We start from the raw sequence: 22,355 nt of genomic DNA, 5'->3' as shown, positions 1-22,355 counted from the left end.
TCGATTAGATTTAGCAGTGTGCTAACTGCAAAATCCTATAGGAAGAAATTTTAGACACAAGACAACAGCATAAATGTCAAAAATGGCCAATTTCATTAACAGAATGACTCCTGTAGAAAATGTTGTAACAGTGCGGCAAGAGAAGCTCTTGGAGGTTCGAATAGGAGTGCGAATGTGCTCAAAATTTTTTCTCTCTCTTTAACTAGCAAAGGTTAGTTCATTATCTCATGCAGAACATTTACAATAACTGAACCCATACTTCTTGGTTTAGCAAGTTTAAATATGCTGTGTAGACAGTAGGTGGGGCAATTATCCAGGAATCACTCCTTGCTCCAAAATTAAGGGAAGATCTGGCTGCTTCTCAAGTCTTTGGCAGCATAAAATCCAAGCTCCTCTTGGCCTATTGGCTGCTGTCAGAATAACAGGGCATCTTTTGGATGAATGGATGGAGGATAATAAAAAATTGACATGGCTTTGAAGCAGGTTGCTGAATATTTACTATAGATCCTCCAATAGAAAAGGTTGTCATACTTTGAGGTGGGGGGGCGCGGGTAGTGATTGGGGGAAAGAGCAAACATATGCCAGGGTCATTCCCCACCAACTCCCAAAAAAATGACATGGAGTGATGTCATAATGGTACATGCATTCACTTTAAAATTCACATTTTTCAGCTAAGACCTTCCCATCCATACCACCTATGATGTAGGAAACTGAATATTGCTGTAAAGAGAGCCATGTTGCTGAAATTTTACATCTTGCACTCATCAGGGCAAATGCAAGAATGCCAAATTTCAAACCATCACAACAATTTATATTACAGGAGAAGAGTGTGTCGATTGGTTGACAAGTGGACTCCAATTGGTGGAGGCATTGACATGTAGAAAGCAATGGGAACGACAGGCTCTCCAAGCTCCTGAGTAATTCAAAAAAGTCTCAAGGCTTGAACTTATTCCTTTTGTTTGCAGAGACCAGATCCATGTATGTCGCTTCTGGCAAGCAAAGCCGAGCCATGTTATGAGCTCGACTGATTATGGTAAATTGGTTGCTAGAATAGCCATCAGCTCACCGAGGATCAGCAAGTGCACCCAATCGCGGAATTGCATCAACAGTAGATGTTTTGTTTTGGGTTTTACAAATATGGGTTGAGTACAGTCTGTACTTTGCCTATCACAAACAAAGGAACATGCTGTTGCATTCGATTAGCCAATTGTTGGGACTTCAACCTAAATGTCTGGCATCGCACTGACATTAAATTCATACAGGACATTATTCAATTGTGTAGTATGCAGAACATCATTTTGGAAGCTCTTGTTAGTAGAAAATGCTACTTGCATAGCCACATAGTAGCAGCAATGAATTGTGTGCTTAACCTGTTGTTCACATCTTTCAGATATTTGTCCGTTCCAGGGTAATCTGAGGTGGACCAGATACTTTTCAGGTCTGAAAGTGGCAGCCTTCGGTCCATTTGCAAGTTTGCACGATACACAGCAAACAACGATCTGATCAGGATAACCACTGTCCCGCTGGATAGCTTTGATGCTTTCTGTTCTGTGTTAGGCTTGCAAGTGAGCAAATGGCAGGGCCCCATTTACAAGATTGCTGCTATACGAATCCCAGTGCGTATACTTGCCAGTGAAGATAGGCTTGCAGTAGACAGCAGTGGCGAACCCATCTGTGGATTTCTCAATTAACACAGAGGAAAGTGAGCGCGTTAGACTGTTCAGTCTTAAAAGTAAATTGGAGCATGGGATGGAGCATATTAAGGTGTGTAAGGAAAGCTGCGTGGCTGCAGATTCATAAATCACAAACATATCATCTACGTATTGGGAATATGCACAGGATAGAGCACGTTCCGTAAAAACAATGTGCTTCCGCGATTGGGCAGCACTTGCTGAACAATCCTGACTGTACTAATAGCTACCCTAACAACCAATTTAAGATAATCAGTCATGCTCACAATGTGGCTCATTTACGCTTGCTAGAAGTGACAAAGGACAGGATTTTACAGTTGGTGTGTGGGGGCAGGCCCAACACACCAGCGCATAAAATGACCCCCGATGACGTCGGGCTTGCCCTGACGTCATCGTGATGTTTCGTTCGGCGGGCGTATGCGGAATTGGCTAGACGCTTGCTGATAATTGATAGGCCAAGTAAGGCCATTAATGAAGTAATTAATGTCAAGTTAACAATGCCCGTCCAACCTTACGGTTGGCACACAGGCAGAAAGGCTAAGCAGCCTTTACGTTTTTAGGGAAAGCTCATCCAAGGTTTGAGCGGGATGAGGTTTCCTAAAGCCTTTATGAATTAAATAAAAGTTTTTCTGAAAAATAAAAACATGTCCCATCTCATGTGACACAGTCTCTTGAGAGAGTATGTTTCATTGAATTTTTATTTATTTTATTTATTGTTTTGAAAAGCGATTCAATCTCCCTGAGGTAGCTCCGTACCTCAGGCAGAATGAAGCGCTCTTTTGCGCATATGCGCGAAAAAAGCGCTGGCCCCGAATCTCCCTCCTCCTCCTCCTGCCCGCACAGGTAGCGTCGAACGCTCGCATATTACGCTGGGCGGGCCTTAGTTGGTCCGCCTGTGTAAAATGGCAGTGCGGAGCAGATCGCCGACAGCGGTTGACTCTTGAACTGTCCCCGCCCATTCCCGTCGAGCCCACCCGATGTGGGAAAAATTCAGGCCATACATTCAAACATAGGGCCTGTTCTCTGCACATATAAAGTTTTGCATCTTTACTGAATTACGTGGGAGCTTGGGGGGCATTTGGTTCCCCACTGTTTTCTCTATGGCAATGCCTCAGGCAGTGTCGAATTACCAACCAGCTAGCATCCTTTTCTCCTGTAGTATGAATTGTTGTGATGGTTCGGCCTGATAAGACTCAAAGTTTTGGCAACATGTCTCTCTTCAGCAATATCTAGGAAAAACTTGGTAAAGGTAAATAGGTTGGCAAGCTAATGGCGTGGGTAACCACATGTATTTCCTCTCCTGACTTACGAACTGACACTGGCAATCAAAAATAAAAAAAATTGCCCACTGGGTATTGAAAATAAAAAAAAAGTACTGCAAAGCTATTTTAATTTTTCATATATTATAGGCCACAAAAATCTCATTTCAAAGAAGTTTGCAAGCAGTGATGAAAGCAACTCACCTCTCCATCAGGAGCAAGGCTAGAACTTGCACCTTCTGCAGCTTCCTCAGTTTTCTGTTGATTTGGAAAAAGGATAAAAATATTACTTAGAATAGAAATGTTATTGTGAGGGGCAGCTTTTAAAGACAATTTTAATAACAACACCATAACATTTACATCAGCGGAAGAACAGAAGGGAACCAAGCCAAGTAAAATTCTTACAACATTTTCTTCAGGTCAACTATATCAAATGAGAAATGTATGGATTAAGAAGGTATTTGCTGCCACCATTACTAATTTCAAAGCAATAGCAAAATAAGAGCCAGACACAACTTAAGTAGCATGGAGAATACTTGTACTTTTGTGTTGTAATTGAAACTGTTTGGTGAAGTTATGTTTGGAGGTGTGGTGTCAAGAGAGAGCAAGAGTGAGACAACACAAAAACAATTTTGAAAAGACAGAACGGAGACAGACCAAAGGGACAGAGAAAGAATTTGCACAAATTTTGATGTGTGAATGCCAAAAGCACTTTGTAGCTAATTAAGTATTTATGAAATGTAGTCACTGTTGTAATTTAGGAAACATGACAGCCAAATTGCACACAGCCAGTTCCCACAGCAACGAGTTAATGACCAAGTATTCAATTTTATTGACTGAGCAATAAATATTGGTCACACCAAGGAGAACTTCCCTATTCTTCTTCAAGTAGGGCCATGGAATTTTTTACATGCACCCAAGATGGAAGACATGGCCTCGATATAACATCATTTGAAAGACAGTACTTTCATCAACATAGCAACTAAGTGCCAGCCTAGGGTGCTACTGAGTCAAGAGTAATACTATATGGAGGGGAGGAGCTGGAGATAAAAATACAACGGTCCAAATCTTCTGATCAGGATAGGAATGCCTATATCTGACCCTGATCAGACAAAATAAAAAGAACACACTTGCCTTCCTCAGATTTTTGTGGGCAATTTTCTGTTGGATGATCTTTCCAAACTGACTCAGCACAGGAAAGCTCAGAAGAAGCCACACCACTGCCACCTAATCCACCCCACCCTCTTTAATGGCACTAGCTACCATATTCTGGTAAGTAAAGAGTTTAAATGTCCTAAACTTTCTATGAAAAGCTATGGAGAGGACGTAATTGGGTAAGATAAGTGGGTAAGGTTGGCAAGGGTAGGGTAGATAAGGTAAGTGGGAAAGAAGATAGGTTGGTGAGGTTGGGTTGAGGAGGTAGTCATGTTGGTGAGGTCAGGTGGTGGAAGGAAGAGGAGTTTGGGGGTTTGCTGTAAGAGTGATTGAGGGAGGTCAGTTGTATAGTTACCCAAGAGTTAGACTACGATTTTTCTGTCTAACATTTCCTGGGTAACTATTCAGTTACATAAGTCGGAAGTCTCCAGTCTCAGGGTGCATGGGATGTGAGGTCAGGCCGTCCTTCAGGGAGCGGGGGGGGGCAAATCCCATGGGTCAAGAGGTCTTGTACATTGAGGGTGGTGGGAGTCCCATAGGTGTGGGGGGAAAAATAGGTGGTCAGAGGGTGGTGGGGTGGAGGGAGAGACCTGAGGATCGGGGGAGCAGGGTCATTGTGGGGCTATGCAATAGTTACCCAGGATTTAGAAGAGATTTTAATTCTTCTAACTTTTCCTGTGTAACTATTGATGTAACCCAGTGGGAACTATTCGAACTTTGTGATTTAAAAAAAAAAATCACATTTTCGGATGGTTCCCAACTTTGCGCTTCTGGGAAATTGCCACGCAAACCTTACCTGTAAACTTCCAAAGAGGATTCCCCAGTGCATCTTTGGGGTAACCCCCCAATACGACGCCCTGGAGTTCGGAAGTTACGGCTTAATGAAGAACAAAGGAATGGAGAGGAAGGAATGAAAATGGAAAATAAGAAATATTGATTATTACAAAAACAAAACTTGCAGCAGGTACACTTTCCAGATACCTAGAGAATCGTTGTCTAGCCGTTTCTGCCCAACATCAGAGATTAAACAGGGATGAGATCAATTTTATGTTTCCATTTAGATGACTGAGTAGCCAGAACAAAATTGTCCCTGGCCACTGCATATGTGCATTAATGTTTAAATGGAAAATACAAACCTTCTTTTTCTTCTTCTTTTTCTTCTTTTCTTTAGCAGCCTGAGCAGCTTTATGCTCATAGACCAGTTTAGTAAGACTTGCAACATATTCATCTGTTTGCTGAAGCAGGTATGCCAAGCGTTTATCCTTTTTCTGGTCAATTAGTTTACGATAGCCTTCTTCATCTTCAGCCTGTTTGCAGAAAATTAATAAATTAATTTACACAGTTCACATGGTATTTTCAAACAGAAAAAGGACATTCAGCCCAACAGGTTAGTGTTTATGGTCCATATGAGCCTTCTTCATCTAACCCCATCAACATACCCTTCTTTTCCTTTCGCCCTCATGTGCTAAGTGCACTTACACCAATCGTTTCAACAACCCTCGGCAGTAGTGAGTTCCACATTCTAACCGCTTTCTGAGTAAAGAAGTTTCTCCTTAATACCCTACTGGATCTCTTGGTGACTATCTTTCATTTATGGCTCCCAGTTCTGGTCTCCCTCTGCAAGTGGAAATATCTTCTCTACTCCCCTCAGCAAACTCATTCATAATCCAAGGATCTTTATCAGGTCACTTTTCTGTCTTTTTTACTAGAGAAAAGTCTCAAGCTGCTTTAATCTGTCCCGCAAGGTTTAAACCTCTTAGTTCTGGTATCACTAGTAAATTTTTTTTAGCCTTTGTGAGCACCTCTATCTCCTTTTTGTAATATGGAGACCAGAACTGCTCAGTGCTCCAAATTAGTTTTGTCTAATCAGTGTTCTATTTTATCATAACTTCTCTGTTTTTCAATTCTGTCCCTCTCGAAATGAACCCTAGTGTTTTGTTTGCTTTTTTTAATAAGTTCATTAGCCTGCTTCACTTCTTTTAGTGATTTGTGTAACTGTGTCCCCAGATCCCCACTTCTCCTCTATTTACTCTCCATGGAGTGTGTGGTGTGTGGCTGCTATATCCTTCCTACCATAATGCATCACCTCACACTAATCTATACTGAAGTTCATTTGCCACTTTAACAACTTGTAGAATGGATGTGTAATTTATGTCATCCTGCATTTTGTCACAGCCCTTTTTTATTAACTACAACCCCATTTGAAGTCATCTGCAAATTTTGAAATCGCATTTTGAATTCTAGAGTTCAAATCATTGACATAAATAGCATGGTGTTTTCAGCACCGATCTTTTGGCGGTATGAGGAAATAGCTTTAATCCTTACGCTCAGCTTTGCCATCAGCTTGCTATCCATTCAGCTATTTGTCCCCGGGCATCACATGTTCTGATCTTAGTCATAAGTCTACTATGTGGTACCTTATCGAAGGCCTTTTGAAAATACTAGTATATTATGTCTACTGCATTTCTCTGGTCAACGTTGATACTTTCAAAAGAATTCAATAGGTTGGTCAAGCATGATCTTCCCTTTTGAAATCTATGCCTAGTACTCCATTTTATTTTTAGTTTCTAAATGTTTGAGTGGGGGTCCGGTTAGCCCACTTGGCTAGTCACCAACATACGGGGTTCAATCTCCAATTTGGCTGAGTAGACTCAGAGTCAGCCTCCTCACCCAACCAGTAGTAAAAATTCATGGCACTTTGCTGCAGATTGGTAAATCATCACTAAGGACATCTCTTCGGGCAAAAAGTTCATGAAGAAGTGTTTGAGTAAAGGATTTCATGATCATTCCTACCACCCGCATTCAGCTAATTGGTCTTTGATTAAAATTGACATTAGGAATTGATGTGCAAACATTCCAACTCCAGAAGATGACTAAACCAACCGAATGTTTATTACAGGATAATAACTAAAGAAGCTACGATCAGTTATAAAGCAGGCATTGCCCAATTACCCATCATTTTATATAAACCAGATATTACAAGTACAATATTATAAATTGTAGCCACGGATGCTTCTGAATTTGGACTCCAGCGCTTGGTGTGTGCAATCTGGCTCTTATCACAGCCATTAAATCAAACTCCCATACCTGATTACAGAAACATCAACCAACAAAAAAACCACTCAGTCAAGGGAGCCAATTTTAAACAAAGCAAGGACAGCAAGTTTGCTTTTACACACTGTTCTTCCAGAATCCAAACTAAACAAATGCCAGTGTTGCCTTTAAATGCACGTGGTTCAATACTGCAACTAGTTCTACAGGCACAGCTTTTAGATAATAGTTCTATTCTCTATCTTTACAAAAGGTCATGAGAACACTGGTAAATGAACACTTTAAAAAAATGTATCAAAGTTGAATCCCTCACATTCTAATGAGCACATTATTTACCCAACAGGATTCAAAATTGCCAATTTCAGAATGATAATGCCCATAACCCAAATTACCATTACCTGGGCAGATTTGTTCACAATTGAAGTGTACAAATATGTTAGGCATTACATTCTTGGAACTAAATAATAAATAAAAATAACAGATAACAGTTTTTATTACTGGTGTACTTTGGGAATAGCCTTTTGTGCGTGTGTGTGAGAAGTAGCCCGTAACAGAACTTTGATTGCTAACACTTGTCAAGGAACTTAACTTCTTCAATTTCCAAATGCTAATAGTTCAGAAAAATGCAGCATCACAGAAACCAACAGCAAACTTCAAGCTAAGCAGTAAACCACTCAAAGTGGTGGTTCCTTTGGTAACTTTCAATTTGGTAACCGCCAGCCTATTTTCTATATGCAGCATGCGTATTTCACACAAGACTTCTGCTGCTCTGCATATGTTTTATTAAATAGAACCCTCTAAAATAGAATAATACAAGAACAACCAAAACAATTTATTCAACATTACCATCAGCCTCCTCATTCTTTCTTTCTCAATTCTCTCAGTTTCTTTCTTCTGCTCACGCTCTGTGTTGGCATGCCAAGTACCAATTGCTCTGGAAAGTTTCTGAATTTTTCCAGTGACTGAACGGTGATATTCCTTGAAGTCTTTTGCATGCTGCAGTATGCTGTTGAGATATTCCTAAAGCACAAATATATCAGTGAACAAAGAGTATTGAAGTATTGTGTCTTCATATCCTTTGACAATAAATTACTCTTGAAGTGCAGACACTTAGTGAAAGAGGTAAACAGCAAGGCCCTACCACAGCAAATAAGAAGAATGACCTCCTTTGCTTTATGGTGTTGGGCAATGCTCTCCCTAAAGTGCGTGCATGCACAACCATGCAGTAATCTGCAACGTACTGCGCACTGAAATAAAATCATAGAAAGTTTAGCACAGAAAGAGGGCACTTGACCGATCATGTCAGTACCAGCTGAAAAACGAGCCACCCAGCCTAATCCCACTTTCCAGCATCTGGTCCATAGCCCTGCAGTTTACAGCACTTGAGGTGCATATCCAGACACCTTTCAAATGAGTGGAGGGTTTCTGCCTTCACGACCTTTCAGGAAGTGGGTTCCAGACCCCCACAACCCACTAAGTGAAAAAAACTTTTCCTCATTGCCCCTCTAATCCTTCTAGCAATCAATTTAAATTTACGGCTCTGAGTCACTCACCTCTCTGCTAAAGTAAATAGGTCATTCCCATCAATTCTATCCAAGCCCTCTACAATTGTGTACATCTCAATCAAATCTTCCCTCAGTCTCCTCTGTTCAAAGGAGGCCAACACAAGCCTATCCAATCTTTTCTTATAGCTACAATTTTCCAATCCTGGCAACATCCTTGCAAATCTCCTCTGTACCCTCTCGAGTATAATTACATCCTTTCTGTAATGAGGTGACCAGAACTGCATGCAGTACTCAAGCTGTGGCCTAACTAATGTTTTATATAGTTCCAGCATGACCTCCACTGCTCTTATATTATATGCTTCCACTAACAAATGAAAGGATTCCATATGCCTTAACTACCTTTTCAACTACCTTTAGGGATCTGTGGACATTCATCCAAGGTCCATCACTTTCTTTACCTCTCTCAATGTCCTCCCATTTATTGTGTAATCCTGTGCTTTGTTTGACCTCCCCAAATATATCACGCCACATTTCCCTGGGTTAAATTCCATTTGCCACTTTTCTGCCCACCTGATCAGTCCACTAATATCTTCCTGCAGTCTACTCAATCCTTCTCTCCATCAACCGTGCTGCGAATTGCACTGTCTGCAAAATTTCTTGATCACTCCCATTACATTTATGCCCAAATCATTAATACATATCACAAAAAGCAGGGGGCCCAGTATCCCCACTGGAAACAGCCTCCCCGTCACAAAAAAATCCGTCAAAAATTACCTTGTTTCTTGTCACTGAGTCAATTTTGTATCCAGCTTGCTACATTCCCCTGGATCCCATGGGTTTTTATTTTTATAATTAGTATGCCATGTGGTACTTTGTCAAAAGCCTTGCTAAAATCCATGTAGACCACATCAACTGCACTACCCTCATCAATCCTCCTTGGTACTTCTTAAAAAATTCAATTAAATTAGTCAAGCATGACTTTCCCATAACAAATCCTTACTGACTATCCTTGATTAGTCCATGCCTTTCTAAATGACAGGTTATCTTCAGAATTGATTCCAATAATTTGTCCACTACCAAGGTCAGGCTGAATGGCCTGTAATTATTCGATCTATCCCTTCCTCCCTTTTTAAACAAAGGTACAACATTAGCAGACATCCAATCCTCTGGCACCTCACCTGTATCCAGTGAGTATTGGACAATGATGATCAGATCCTCTACAAGTTCCTCCCTGGCTTCTTTTAACAGCCTGGGGCACATTCCATCCAGCACTGATGATTTATTCACTTTCAAGGATGCTAACTGCCTTAATAATTCCTCTTAATGTTTATCACATCCAATAGATCACAATCCTCCTCCTTAACTACAACGTTTGCATTGTCCCCCTCTCCCCCTCTTTTGTGAAGACAGACGTAAAGCATTCAGGTGCAAATAAATGGGTCACTCACAACAATGAACTTGAGCAAGCGGTAGGGATGAGTTTCAAACTGCAAATGCAAAAGCATAAACAGTTGGAGAGAGGTTTTGGGACAAAGTGCAGCTGTAGTGGAGGAGCTGTCAGCACAGGAGATAAGAATCTATGATCTGAGGAGCAGTATATTTGAGTTAGTTGGGAGTGAGTGCTTGTCCAGAAGTGAGCAGTGCACAGGAAAAAGGGCAGGTGAGGGAGCCCTGGAAGAGACCGTGCTTCAGAAGGTGAAGGTGCTCCAAAATCATCAGTCCATGATTGTGGGAATGGGAGAGACTCAGAAATTTGCCAGTAGCCAAACACACTGTGATGGAGATTAAATTGGTCAGATGATTTAGTCTCAATGAGCACCCAATATCTTCTGATAGGCAAATTCCTGATGCAGATTAGGTTATTGATCATGTATATACATATGCAGCATTGTCAATGAAGGGCTACCTTTAGCATTGTCTGAGCTACATGCACCAAACTGGAAACTGTAACTCAATTTAAGGCTATTGGACTAAGGGATAATAATGACAGGTGCCATTATGTGATTTTTCTCTTCACTATCTGGTGAGGTGAATGGATGTTGAAGGTTGTTTATGATCCAAGTCCAGATTTCAAGCTACATGCATCCTCCCTGCTCCTGTTACATTTCATCTACTCTCATGAAATCAATAAGAGTTCAGTGACTTTTAAAGTGTATTCTGTCCGTGGACAAAAAAGTAGTGCTCAGAGGAGTTTGTAGCCTGTCCAGTACATCAGGGTTGGGTGAGGAAAGAATGATATTCAGAACTGCCTACTTCGGGTGTTCTACAAATTTCATGATTATACGTTTTAACACTATTTGGTTCAGTAGTTCATTGATTATAGAAGATTTACTGCATTCAGTGATGAATTACTTTTCCTTTTATAAACAAGAGCTAGGACTATCCGGATTGCGAATTTTTTTTTAAAACTACAAGTAGGGTGGTACAGATCGCAGAGAAGGGGTATTCAGCAGCTTTTTTTTTTATAAAAATACATCTGAATTGAAGACAGAGACAATTTTCCTCTACTTACTTATTCTGAACGGCTGGCCCAATCATAATTTCAAGAAAGACTATGAGCATACCTGATGTTTCTGCCTGCGCTTGCGCTCTTGTTCGATCTTCTGTTGCTTCTCCAACTTTTCTGTGATACGAGCCTCTCTCAATGACTGCCGTTTACTACGTTTGTAGGCCTTCACATTGAGTGCTGTCTCCAGAGTTGTGTCACGGCGCATACAGGCAACCACTTCTTGCCTCAGCTGTGTTGTTTTAAAAAACAAAAATTCCAACTTTTTTATGCAGTCTGTTATGAAACATTGAGATTATTTGCATTCTAGTTAATTTTACCTTCTGCAGTTCTACTTAGTCAGTCAGTAGGGAAATATAAAATTATAATTAATATGTTTACACATTAAAACAAACAATTATGTGAATTATGCTACTGTTTACACTCAGAGAAGCTTATAGATTACAATATAAATTTGAAAATTAAAATGGTTCAACATTCAGAAGGTACGAAAGATAAATGTTGTACATGAGTCAAGCCTCCAACATAGCTGTAGATTTGAAGCTTACGATGTGCTTAATCTGTATTGGGAATTAAAATTATTGGTGAATCTGAGCAGCACTGCAGCAGTTCCGCAAGGTCTGTTACATGCCAAGCCAGTTTAGTAGGGTTCGTGAGGTATTTTGGCATTGTAATGTAAAGGTTCATGATGAGTATCATGGTAGTTCAGTAGAAGTTAGCCGAATGCTTAAACTGCACAACTCACAGTAAATCTTTTAGGCTAATAAAGATTTGTGAAATTCTACTTCCTATTTCTGAACAAAACAAATTAATGCTACAATTTTAGAAACCATGCAGGAACAGAGACACCTAGGGTACATGCACACACCTAGAGGGTGGTGGTAATATCACTGTCTAGTAATCCAGAGCCCCAAGCTATGGGGGCATGGGTTCAAATCCCATCGCAGCAGCTGGTGGAATTTAAATTCAACCTAGAATTAAAAGCTAGTCTTAATCACCATGAAACCATTGTTAATTGTCATATCCTCCAGTTCACTAATGAATCTGCCACACTTACTTGGTCTGGCGTACCTGTGACTCTAGACCCACAGCAATGTGGTTGACTCTAAAGCACCCTCTGAAATGGCCTAGCAAGCCACTCAGTTGTATCAAATCACTACAAAGTCTAAAAGGAATAAAACCAGATCAACCTAGGCACCGAAAACAACAACAGCAAACCCACACCTGTTGACCCTGTAGAGTCCCCCTTACCAACATGGCGAAGCAACCAACAAGAGGGGAAATACTACATCCTCACCAATCTACTGGGTACAGATGCATTTGTCTATGGTAGGAATGACCACTGTGGAGACAAAGTCCCGTCTTCACACTGTTTTTGCTATGCTTTGTGGCATTACCACTGTGCTAATTGGGATAGCAACTCAAAGCTGGGCATTCATGAGGCGCTGTGGGACACCAGCAGCAGAACTGTATTCAACCACAATTAGTAACCTTAGGGCCCAGCATATTCTCCACGATACTATTAACATCAAGCCAGGGGATCAACCCTAGTTCAATGAAGACTGCAGAAGGGCATGCCAGGAGCAGCTCCAGGTATACCTAAAAACCTGTCAACCTGGTGAAGCTACAACACAGGACTATGTGCATGTCAAACAGCAGAAGCAACATGTAATAGGCAGAGCCACACGATCCAACAACAAATGGATCAAATCGAAGTTCTGCAGTCCTGCTACATCCAGTAGTGAACGGTAGTGGACAATTAAACAACTGACAGGAGGTGGCTCCACAAATATCTCTATCCTTAATGATGGGGAAGCCCAGCACATCAGTGCAAAAAAAACAAGGCTGAAGCATTTGCAGCCATCTTCAGCTAAAGTACCAAGTGGATGATCTATCTCGGCATCCTCCTGAGGACCCTAGCATCACCGATGCCAGTCTTTAGCCAATTCAATTCACTTCACGTGACATCAAAAAACAGCTGAAGGTACTTGATACTGCAAAGTCTATGGGCCCATCAACATTTTGGCAATAGAACTAAAGACTTTGCTCCAGAACAAGCTGCGCCCCTAACCGAGTTGTTCCAGTATAGCTATAACAAAGGCATCTACCCAGCAATGTGGATAATTACCAAGGTTATGCCCTGTCCACAAAAAGCAGGACAAATCCAACTCAGTCAATTACTTCCCATTAGTCTACTCTTGATCATCATCAGCAAAGTGATGGAAGGGGTTATCAACAGTGTTACCAAGCGCACTTACTCAGCAATAATATGCTCACTAGATGCTCAGTTTGGGTTCCAGTCAGAGCCACTCAGCTCCTGACCTCATTACAGCCATTGCCCAAACATTGACACAAGAGCTTGACTCAAGAGGCGAGGTGAGAGTGTCTGACCTTGACATCAAGGCAGCATTTAACCTAGTATGCACTACCAGCACACAGTATCATCAACAAGATGCACTGCAGCAACTCACCAAGGCTCCTTTGACAGCACCTTCCAAACCCACAACCTCTACCACCTAGAAGGACAAAAGCTGCAGATGCATACAAACACCACCAGCTCCAAGACATATATCATCCTGACTGGAAACTATATCAACTATATTCATTCACTGTCACTGGGACAAAATCCTGGATCTCCCTTGCTAACAGCTGTGTATGCATCTACAACACATGGACTGCTGTGGTTCAAGAAAGCAGCTCACCACCACCTTCTCAGGGCAATTAACGACAGGCAATAATGCTGGCTTAGCCAGCGATGCCACATCCCAGGAACGAATAAAAAAAAAAACTTTTGAAGGTGGCAGGACAAGTTGAGAAAGCCGTCAAAAATTTATAGTAGACCTGTGCTTTATAAACAAACAGAGGCACACAGTACAAAGACAAAGAAACATTTATAAATCAATGATTAGACCCCATCTCTCATATGGTGTGAGATTCTGGACAACACACCTCAGGAAGGATACTGAGGCCTTAGAGAGGGTGAAGAGATTTTAGAATGGCATCAGGGATGCAGTCCTTCAGTTTGTGGAAAATCTGAAGAATCTGGGATTGTTCTCTCTAGAGCTTAGAACATAAGAACGCAAGAACTTGGAGCAAGAGTAGACCATGTAGCCCATATGGACTGCTCTGGCATTCAATACATTTGTGGCTGATCCTTGGCTTCAACTCCACTTTTCTGCCCATATCCCTCATTTCCCAGAGGTCAAACATCAGTCTCAGGCTCGTTGGAAGTATCCACAGCCCTGTGGGGTAGAGAATTCTAAAGATTCATATCCTTTGAGCAAATAAATTTCTCATCTCAGTCCTAAATGATTGTCCCCTTACCCAGAGACTGTGTGCTTTTATTCTAGATTGCCCAGCCAGTGGAAACAACCTCGCACTATCTAACCCGCCAAGCTGCTTCATAATTCTGAATATTTCAATGAGATCACCTCTCATTGTTCTAAAATCCAGAGTATAGGCCCAATTTACTCAGCCCTTCATCATAGGACAACCCTCTCAGCCCAGAGACCAATCAAGTGAACCTTGGTTGTACTGCCTCCAATGCAAATATATTCTTCTCTAAATGTGAAGACCAAAACTGCACATAATGTTTCAGGTGTGGTTTCACCAAAGGCCCATAGAATTGTAACAAGACTTCTTTATTCCTGTACTTCAATCCTCTTGCAATAAAGGCCAATATGCCATTTACTTTCCTAAGTGCTTGCTGTATCTGCATGCTAACTTTGTGTTGCCTGTACAAGTGCACCCCGGTCTCTCCGAACAGCAACAAGTTTCACGTCTTTTAAAAAATATTTGGCTTTTGTTTCACCACATTATACTCCTTCTGGCACCTTGTTGCCCACTCACTTAACCTGTCTATATTTCTTTGCTGCCTCTTTGTGTCCTCCTCATATTTGTATCTTCAGCAAACTTAAATACATTACTGTCTCTTCATTTAATCATTAATATAGATTATAAATGGCTGAGGCCCCAGCACTGATCATTGTAGCACTCCACTAGTCACAGTTGTCAACTTGAAAATGCCCCATTTATCCCTACTCTCTGCTTTTTGTACACTAACTAATCCTCTCTCCATGCTAATGTATCACCCCTAACTCCATGAGCCCTGAGCTTGTGTATTAACCTTTTGAACTGCATCTTACGGAATGCCTTTTGGAAATTCAAGTATACTACATCTACTATTTCTTTATCTAGCCTACTAGTTATATCCTCAAAAACTAATAAATTTGTCAAACAGGATTTTCCTTTTGTAAAACCATGCTGAGTTGTTCTAATCATACTATGCTTTTCTAAGTGCATTGTTAAGACTTCCTTAATAACAGATTCCTGCACTTTAACAATGACTGATGTCAGGCTAACTGGCATCCAGTTCCCTGTTTTCTCTCTCCCTCCTTTCTTGAATAGGGGTGTTACACTTGCTACCTTCCAATCTGCTGGGATTGATCCAGAATCTAAGGAATTTTGGAAAATCAAAGCTGTAGAGATAGTGGTGAAGGTGGGCGGAGAAGAAAAGAGTTGATGTTTCGAGTCCTCATGACCCTTCAACAGAACTAGATGAATCCAAGGAAGGGGTGAAATATAAGTTGGTTTAAGGTATATGTGTGTGTGTGTGTGTGTGTGTGTGTGTGTGTGTGTGTGGGGGGGGGGGCGGGGGCGGGGGTGGGGGGGCGGGGGTGGTGGTTGTAGGGACAAACAAGCAGTGATAGAAGCAGATCATCAAAAGATGTCACAGACAACAGAACAAAAGAACACATAGGTGTTGAAGTTGGTGATATTATCTAAACGAATGTGCTAATTAAGAATGGATGGTAGAGCACTCAAGGTATAGCTCTAGTGGGGGTGGGGGGAGCATAAAAGATTTAAAAATATTTTAAAATAATGGAAATAGGTGGGAAAAGAAAAATCTATAAAATTTATTGGAAAAAACAAGAGGAAGGGGGAAGAAACAGAAAGGGGGTGGGGATGGAGGAGGGAGCTCAAGACCTAAAGTTGTTGAATTCAATATTCAGTCCGGAAGGCTGTAAAGTGCCTAGTTGGAAGATGAGGTGTTGTTCCTCCAGTTGTGGTCTCCTCTACATTGGAGAGACCAAACGTAAACTGGGCGACCGCTTTGCAGAACACCTGCGGTCTGTCCGCAAGAATGACCCAAACCTCCCTGTCGCTTGCCATTTTAACACTCTACCCTGCTCTCTTGCCCACATGTCTGTCCTTGGCTTGCTGCATTGTTCCAGTGAAGCCCAACGCAAACTGGAGGAACAACACCTCATCTTCCGACTAGGCACTTTACAGCCTTCCGGACTGAATATTGAATTCAACAACTTTGGGTCTTGAACTCCCTCCTCCATCCCCACCCCCTTTCTGTTTCTTCCCCCTTCCTTTTGTTTTTTCCAATAAATTATATAGATTTTTCTTTTCCCACCTATTTCCATTATTTTAAAATATTTTTAAATCTTTTATGCTCCCCCACCCCCACTAGAGCTATACCTTGAGCGCCCTACCATCCATTCTTAATTAGCACATTCGTTTAGATAATATCACCAACTTCAACACCTATGTGTTCTTTTGTTCTGTTGTCTGTGACATCTTTTGATGATCTGCTTCTATCACTGCTTGTTTGTCCCTACAACCACACCACCCCCCTCCACTTCTCTCCCCCGCCCCCCACACACCTTAAACCAGCTTATATTTCACCCCTTCCTTGGATTCACCTAGTTCTGTTGAAGGGTCATGAGGACTCGAAACGTCAACTCTTTTCTTCTCCGCCGATGCTGCCAGACCTGCTGAGTTTTTCCAGGTAGTTCTGTTTTTGCTGTAGAGATAGTGGATGCACAGGCTCTCTCTTTTAGAACAGTAGGATGTAGGCCATCAAGTCCCAGAGATTTTTCAGATTTTAGTCCCTCAAGTTTCTTCAGTACTTCGTCTCTGCTGATGTGTCTTCTACCAAGACGACAGACACAAGTTTCTGCTGTTTCCTCATTCCCAAGGGTAATTTCTCCTGCTTCTGCTTCTAAGGGACCAACATCTACTTTAGCTGCTCTCAGAGAAGGCCAAGGGAGTATTTAACTGAGGCGTTCAAAATCATGATGGGTTTCAATTGAGTGAGTAAGAAAAAACTGTTTCCCATGCTAAAATGATCAGTAACCAGAGGACACAAATTTGATTGGTCAAAAAACAGATGAGACAGGAAGGTTTTTTTTTTGAATGCAGTGATTTCTCATGACTTTGAATGCACAACCTGAAAGGTTGCTGAAAGCAGATTCAATAGTAACTTTCAAAAAGGAATTGAATGAACAGTTGAAGGGAAAAAGATTACAGGGCTGTGAAGAAAGGGTAGGGAATTGGGACTAATTGCATAGCTTTAAAGGCATGATTGGGTGAACAGTATTCTGTGCTATATCATTCTATGATTCTACGAATACAAACCTGCCGTTGGAAGTTCAGTAGTCGAAGAGCTTTTAATTCAACAGTAGCTTTATTGCGCAAATCCGGCGGCAAAGAACCAGGCAAATTTTCAAGCTCTTGAATACGATGAGCAATTCGAGCTTGAAGTCTTTGTGAAAAGAAAATTAAGATTAATCGTACTATTAAACTTGCAAAAGAGGTTCAGGTTCAAGTAACATAACTTAATATAAATGATTTTTAGAAGTTTAAAGAAGTTAAAACAGTATATTCTCAAATATTATGTAAGTGATTTCTACACCATTTTCTTCATCTAATACAATTAGATAGAACAGGCATCACATAAACAGGCAATTCAGCCCAATTAGCCTGTGCTGGTTGGTGTTTATTGTCCACGTCTCCTACCATTCCATCTCTCATCTCAACTTTTCAGTACATCTTTCCACTCCTCTTTCTATCATATACATGTCTAGTTTCCTTTCAAAAGCATTTAAGCTAACTGCCTCAATTACTACCTGTGGTAGTGAGTTTCACATTCTAACTACTTAGAGAAATTCCTATTTTCCTGTTTGTTTTATTGATAATTATCTTGTGCTTATGGCCCCTATAGTTTTGGATTCTCCCAAAAGTAGAATCAGTCTCTCCACATCTATGCTGTCCAACACATTCATAATTTTGAAGACTTTATCAGGCCATTTCTATGTCTTCTATAGTAAAAAGCCCACTTTGTTTAATCCTACCTGATACTTGTTTAACCATGATTGGACTTGCAAGGCCATTTTAAGAGAAACTACCTTAGGAAGTATAAATTAAATCAACATTATTAAAGTTGAATATCAATGGAGCTATTCATGCAAACAAAATTATGGAATTCTGTTCTTTTTCAACAGTGTGCATTAAACTAATTTAGCTTCTTCACACTGATGGATTTTTTCAACCCAGTTTGCAAAGAGAGATCACTAGCATTCAGCTTAAATAAACAAATGTGCAAATGAAGGGTATTGAATCGTTAGGAAAGTTCCCAAAACTCTCAAAAATTTTTGATGGTATTAGCACTATTCAAAGTGAAGTAAATACAAGGAGAAACAGTAAGTTTTTTACTACCAGTAAAACATCTAGGCAAGCATGCAGACTAAAACAAGCAAAAATTAGTCTTAGTAGTACACAATATATTCCTACATTAAAAAAAAGTTCTGCAGAACATCTGATTCATGTATCTAAACGAGATAATATTAAAAACAGGTGGACATGATGCCTGGTGAACAACAGTGATCCCAATAGTAACAATTCAACTCACCTGTACTCACGTTCTTGAAGAATTTCAACAGGATCCAACCCTTGTGGTTTCTGGATGGGTGTTATACGGTTTTGCTTCTGATGGAGTTGGATGGTTGGTGAAGGCTGGACAGCAGGCTGTTGCGACAGTGAGGCCCCAGGGCCAGATGGAGCTGCTTGTACAGCTGGTGCAGGAGAAGGTCTTCCACAAGTAGCTTGAGCAGGCATTTTCTGAGGCGTATTAGGAATGCCCATTTCATTAACTTGACCTCAAAAATTAAAGCCAAATGAAAGATGGTTTATTACTTTATCCATTTAAAATGCAGCGTGATAGAAAATGTATCTATTCTAACTTGAACTAATCATTGGCTTTCAAATTATTCAGCTCAAAACTTAAGCTATGTCTCAATTGGTTCACCTGGTACAGGAGTAAAAATAATCATGAAAAATCCATGGTGGCATGGATTGAAAATGAAGAGAAACGACCTTTCTATGCCTTATAATGCTGGAAGTAGGAATGATCAGTAGACTAGACTATCAAATTATCCTAACCTAGGATAACACAGATGTAAACTGAAGTATCACATATTTCCCCTTTTCATTGCATTTTACAACATACCAAGGCTGCTTTGCTTTCAGCAAATTGAGCAATTTAATTGGATCAATGTACACCTCTTATGGACTAATGGAAGGAGGAGGGTGGGAAGGGAGGGGGCAAAAACAATTAGACAAATGCATCCTATAATGATAAATTCTAACCCAGAAACTGAAGCACCACTACCCAAGTTTCCTAAAGCAGCTATATCAATATAACAATTAGAATACAACTAAAACTCATTTTCAGCTAAAATGTAGCATGCATTTATTTAGCAGGGCCATCAGTAAGCTTCTGTACTCTGCGTCTCAATGACATGACAGCTTATTCTGAATACCAGTTTGTTGCTAAAACCAATAGTTGCACCAATCAACCAATAGGTAAATTTAGGAAACTGACCTAATAATTGTTAATTTTAAATAGTAAAATATACATAGTTAACAAGGTTCAATTACAGCAGATATGCAGTACAAAAACATCAATTAGTCTGGAGGATTTACTTACCTTCTGTCCAAGGCTTGGGAACATTAGGAACATGTCCTGGCATTATTTGTGAGGGTCCTACAGCTTGGCCAGCCATTGCATGCATGCCCATGCCTAAAAATTTAGGAAATGTATATTAAGTCTTAACTCTAGATCAAAAAAAATCTAGTAAATCCACTTTTGGGGGAGGATAAAATACCACAAAAAGTTGGTATGCAGGTACAGCAAATGGTTAGGAAAACAAATGGTATGTTGTTGTTTATTGCAAGGGAAATGGAATGAAAAGTAGGGATGTTTTGCTACAACTGGACAGGGCATTGGTGAGACCACATCTGGTGTACCGTGTACAGTTTTCGTCTCCTTACTTAAGGAAGGATATAATTGCATTAACAGTTCAGAGAAGATTCACTCAACTGATTCCAGGGATGAAGGGGTTGTTTTATGAGGAAAGGTTGAACAGGTTGGGCCTATATCGATTAGAGTTAGAAGAATGAGAGGTGATCTTATTGAAACATAAGACCTTGAGGAGACTTGGCAGGGTAGATGCTGAAAGGACGGATGCATCCCCTTATAGGAGAGACTAGAACTAGGGGACACATTTTCAAGATAAGGGTCATTAGTCTGTGGAATTCTCTTCCCCAGAGTGCAGTGGAGGCACGGTCATTCAATATTTTTAAGGCCGAGTTAGACAGATTCTCGATTGATGAGGGAGTCAAAAGGTATTGGGGGTACACAGAAAATTAGATTTGAGGCCACAATCAGATCAGCCATGATCTTATCAAAGCAGGCTCGAAGGGCTGAATGGCCTAATCTTGGTTCTAATTCATATGTTCGTATTTATGAAGTAAACACATTTTAAACTGTAACCACCCCATGGTCACTAAAATACAAATTTCTCTATATTGATAAATAATACAATAATACAATGTGCTGTTAAATAAATTGTAAATTTTAGATATTCAACATAGATATGACTATCCTTCATATGTCAATTAGTGTTGGGGCGGTGACAGTTGGGGGTTTGGGGGGAGGTCACACCAGCAACTAATGGGACCATTGCTTTTAGGAAATTCATATTTATTGCAATGATTTTGCTCAACTGATGTTTTACAAACTGCCCTGCTTCATTGCATAGAAGGTTCCTTAGTTCATTAACCAACAATTCAAGAGATTAAAACAAAGAATGTGTAATTATATAGCATCTTCGTGACCACACAATGTTCCAAAGCAGTTTACAGCCAATGAAATGAAGCATAATCACTTGATTTTTAATCCATATGCAGCACCAACTTTGCACACAGCTAGATCCCACAAACAGCACTGAGATAAACAATCAGTTAATCTTTTTTATTTGACATCAGTTGAAGGATAAATGTTGGTTAGCGCACCAAGAGAATGGTCTTACTCTTTGAATAGTGACCTGTGGATTTGAATTTTCAATTGCCTTAAGGGCGAGTTTGGGTGTGGGCCAGCCAAAAAATCATGCGCCTGAAGGCATCACTGGATTCTGACACTTTCAATAGGTGGTGGTGAGGAGGGAGCCAGCAACCCAACTACCTTCAAATTAATTGCTTGTTGAACTCGTTAGTATGGGGAGCAACAGTTAGCAATTTTCAAAAGGCACGAGGAACAAGGAGGGTCTGGGACACATTTGGGCATAGCTGTCAGCAACACAGCTGGCAGCTATCAGTGCTCATGACTGCAGTGTGAAAAAGTTGTATAAAAAGGGAAGATTTAAACTCAGCTGCTCATGTAGCGGCACAGAGTTGCCACCTCTAGGGCTGAGAGGCTTGATTTTTGAGCAGAAAGTATTTGGGCTCCAGAAGAACACGAGGCTGCTGGAATTCTTGGCCATTTCCAGTCACGTCTGTTTGGTCTGGCTTGCTGGAACTCTTTTTCCAGATGGAAGGAAGAGTACAGCTCTTCTACCAGCCTCAACCAGGGCCTCAAGAGAAGCATCAGAAAAACATGGGGCTGTCCGAGGATGGCTGTCCAAAGCACCACTGGCCCTCTACTCTTCCAGCTCACCCATTTCCAAAGCCAATAGCAAGTCCATGCCTGTCATTTGCCTTTTAAAACCATACCTCAAGTGCTTTACTACTGTCAGCACCAGATACCTCCCCCAAGTAGCGCAAACACAGCTCTGGGCCAATTAGTGGCTGACACTTTGAAAATTGCATTGCATCACTGATGCAGTGTGGGGTCAGAAACCCAGAAATGTTCTGTGCAGAGATTTCCAAACCCAGGTGAAATTCTGCCCGGGAAAGCCTCAAGTTAACATTTCGTCTGAAGATAACGCCTCAGACGATTCAATACTCCCTCTCCAAGGCGTACGAGTCAGCCTAGATTATGTGCTCTAGTTCTAGAGTAAGGTTCGGCCCCAGAAACCTTTGTCTCAGAGATAGGAGATCCCCCAGTGACTGACACCTCATT

At 40.9% G+C, this 22,355-nt stretch overlaps 1 protein-coding gene across 6 annotated transcripts in view; it reads right to left on the bottom strand.

Moving 5' to 3' along the window:
- The window catches only part of smarca2 (SWI/SNF related, matrix associated, actin dependent regulator of chromatin, subfamily a, member 2), a 149,789-nt gene that overhangs the window by 94,245 nt on the left and 33,189 nt on the right, over positions 1-22,355 (bottom strand). For all 6 annotated transcript variants that reach the window (XM_041185760.1, XM_041185755.1, XM_041185759.1 and 3 more), the window contains exons 5-11: positions 19,944-20,036; positions 18,867-19,113; positions 17,594-17,720; positions 11,226-11,399; positions 8,003-8,176; positions 5,242-5,412; positions 3,155-3,208 (exon numbers count right to left, since the gene is read on the bottom strand). In XM_041185760.1, coding sequence (XP_041041694.1) covers positions 3,155-3,208; positions 5,242-5,412; positions 8,003-8,176; positions 11,226-11,399; positions 17,594-17,720; positions 18,867-19,113; positions 19,944-20,036 — 1,040 coding nt within the window. The remainder of the gene's footprint in view (positions 1-3,154; positions 3,209-5,241; positions 5,413-8,002; positions 8,177-11,225; positions 11,400-17,593; positions 17,721-18,866; positions 19,114-19,943; positions 20,037-22,355) is intronic.

This window comes from Carcharodon carcharias, chromosome 4 (genome assembly GCF_017639515.1).
Source record: "Carcharodon carcharias isolate sCarCar2 chromosome 4, sCarCar2.pri, whole genome shotgun sequence".
In the NCBI taxonomy this organism is placed as follows: Eukaryota; Metazoa; Chordata; class Chondrichthyes; order Lamniformes; family Lamnidae; genus Carcharodon; species Carcharodon carcharias.
Note: the sequence above shows the minus strand (reverse complement) of the source record. Positions and strands in the feature narration are given on the sequence as shown.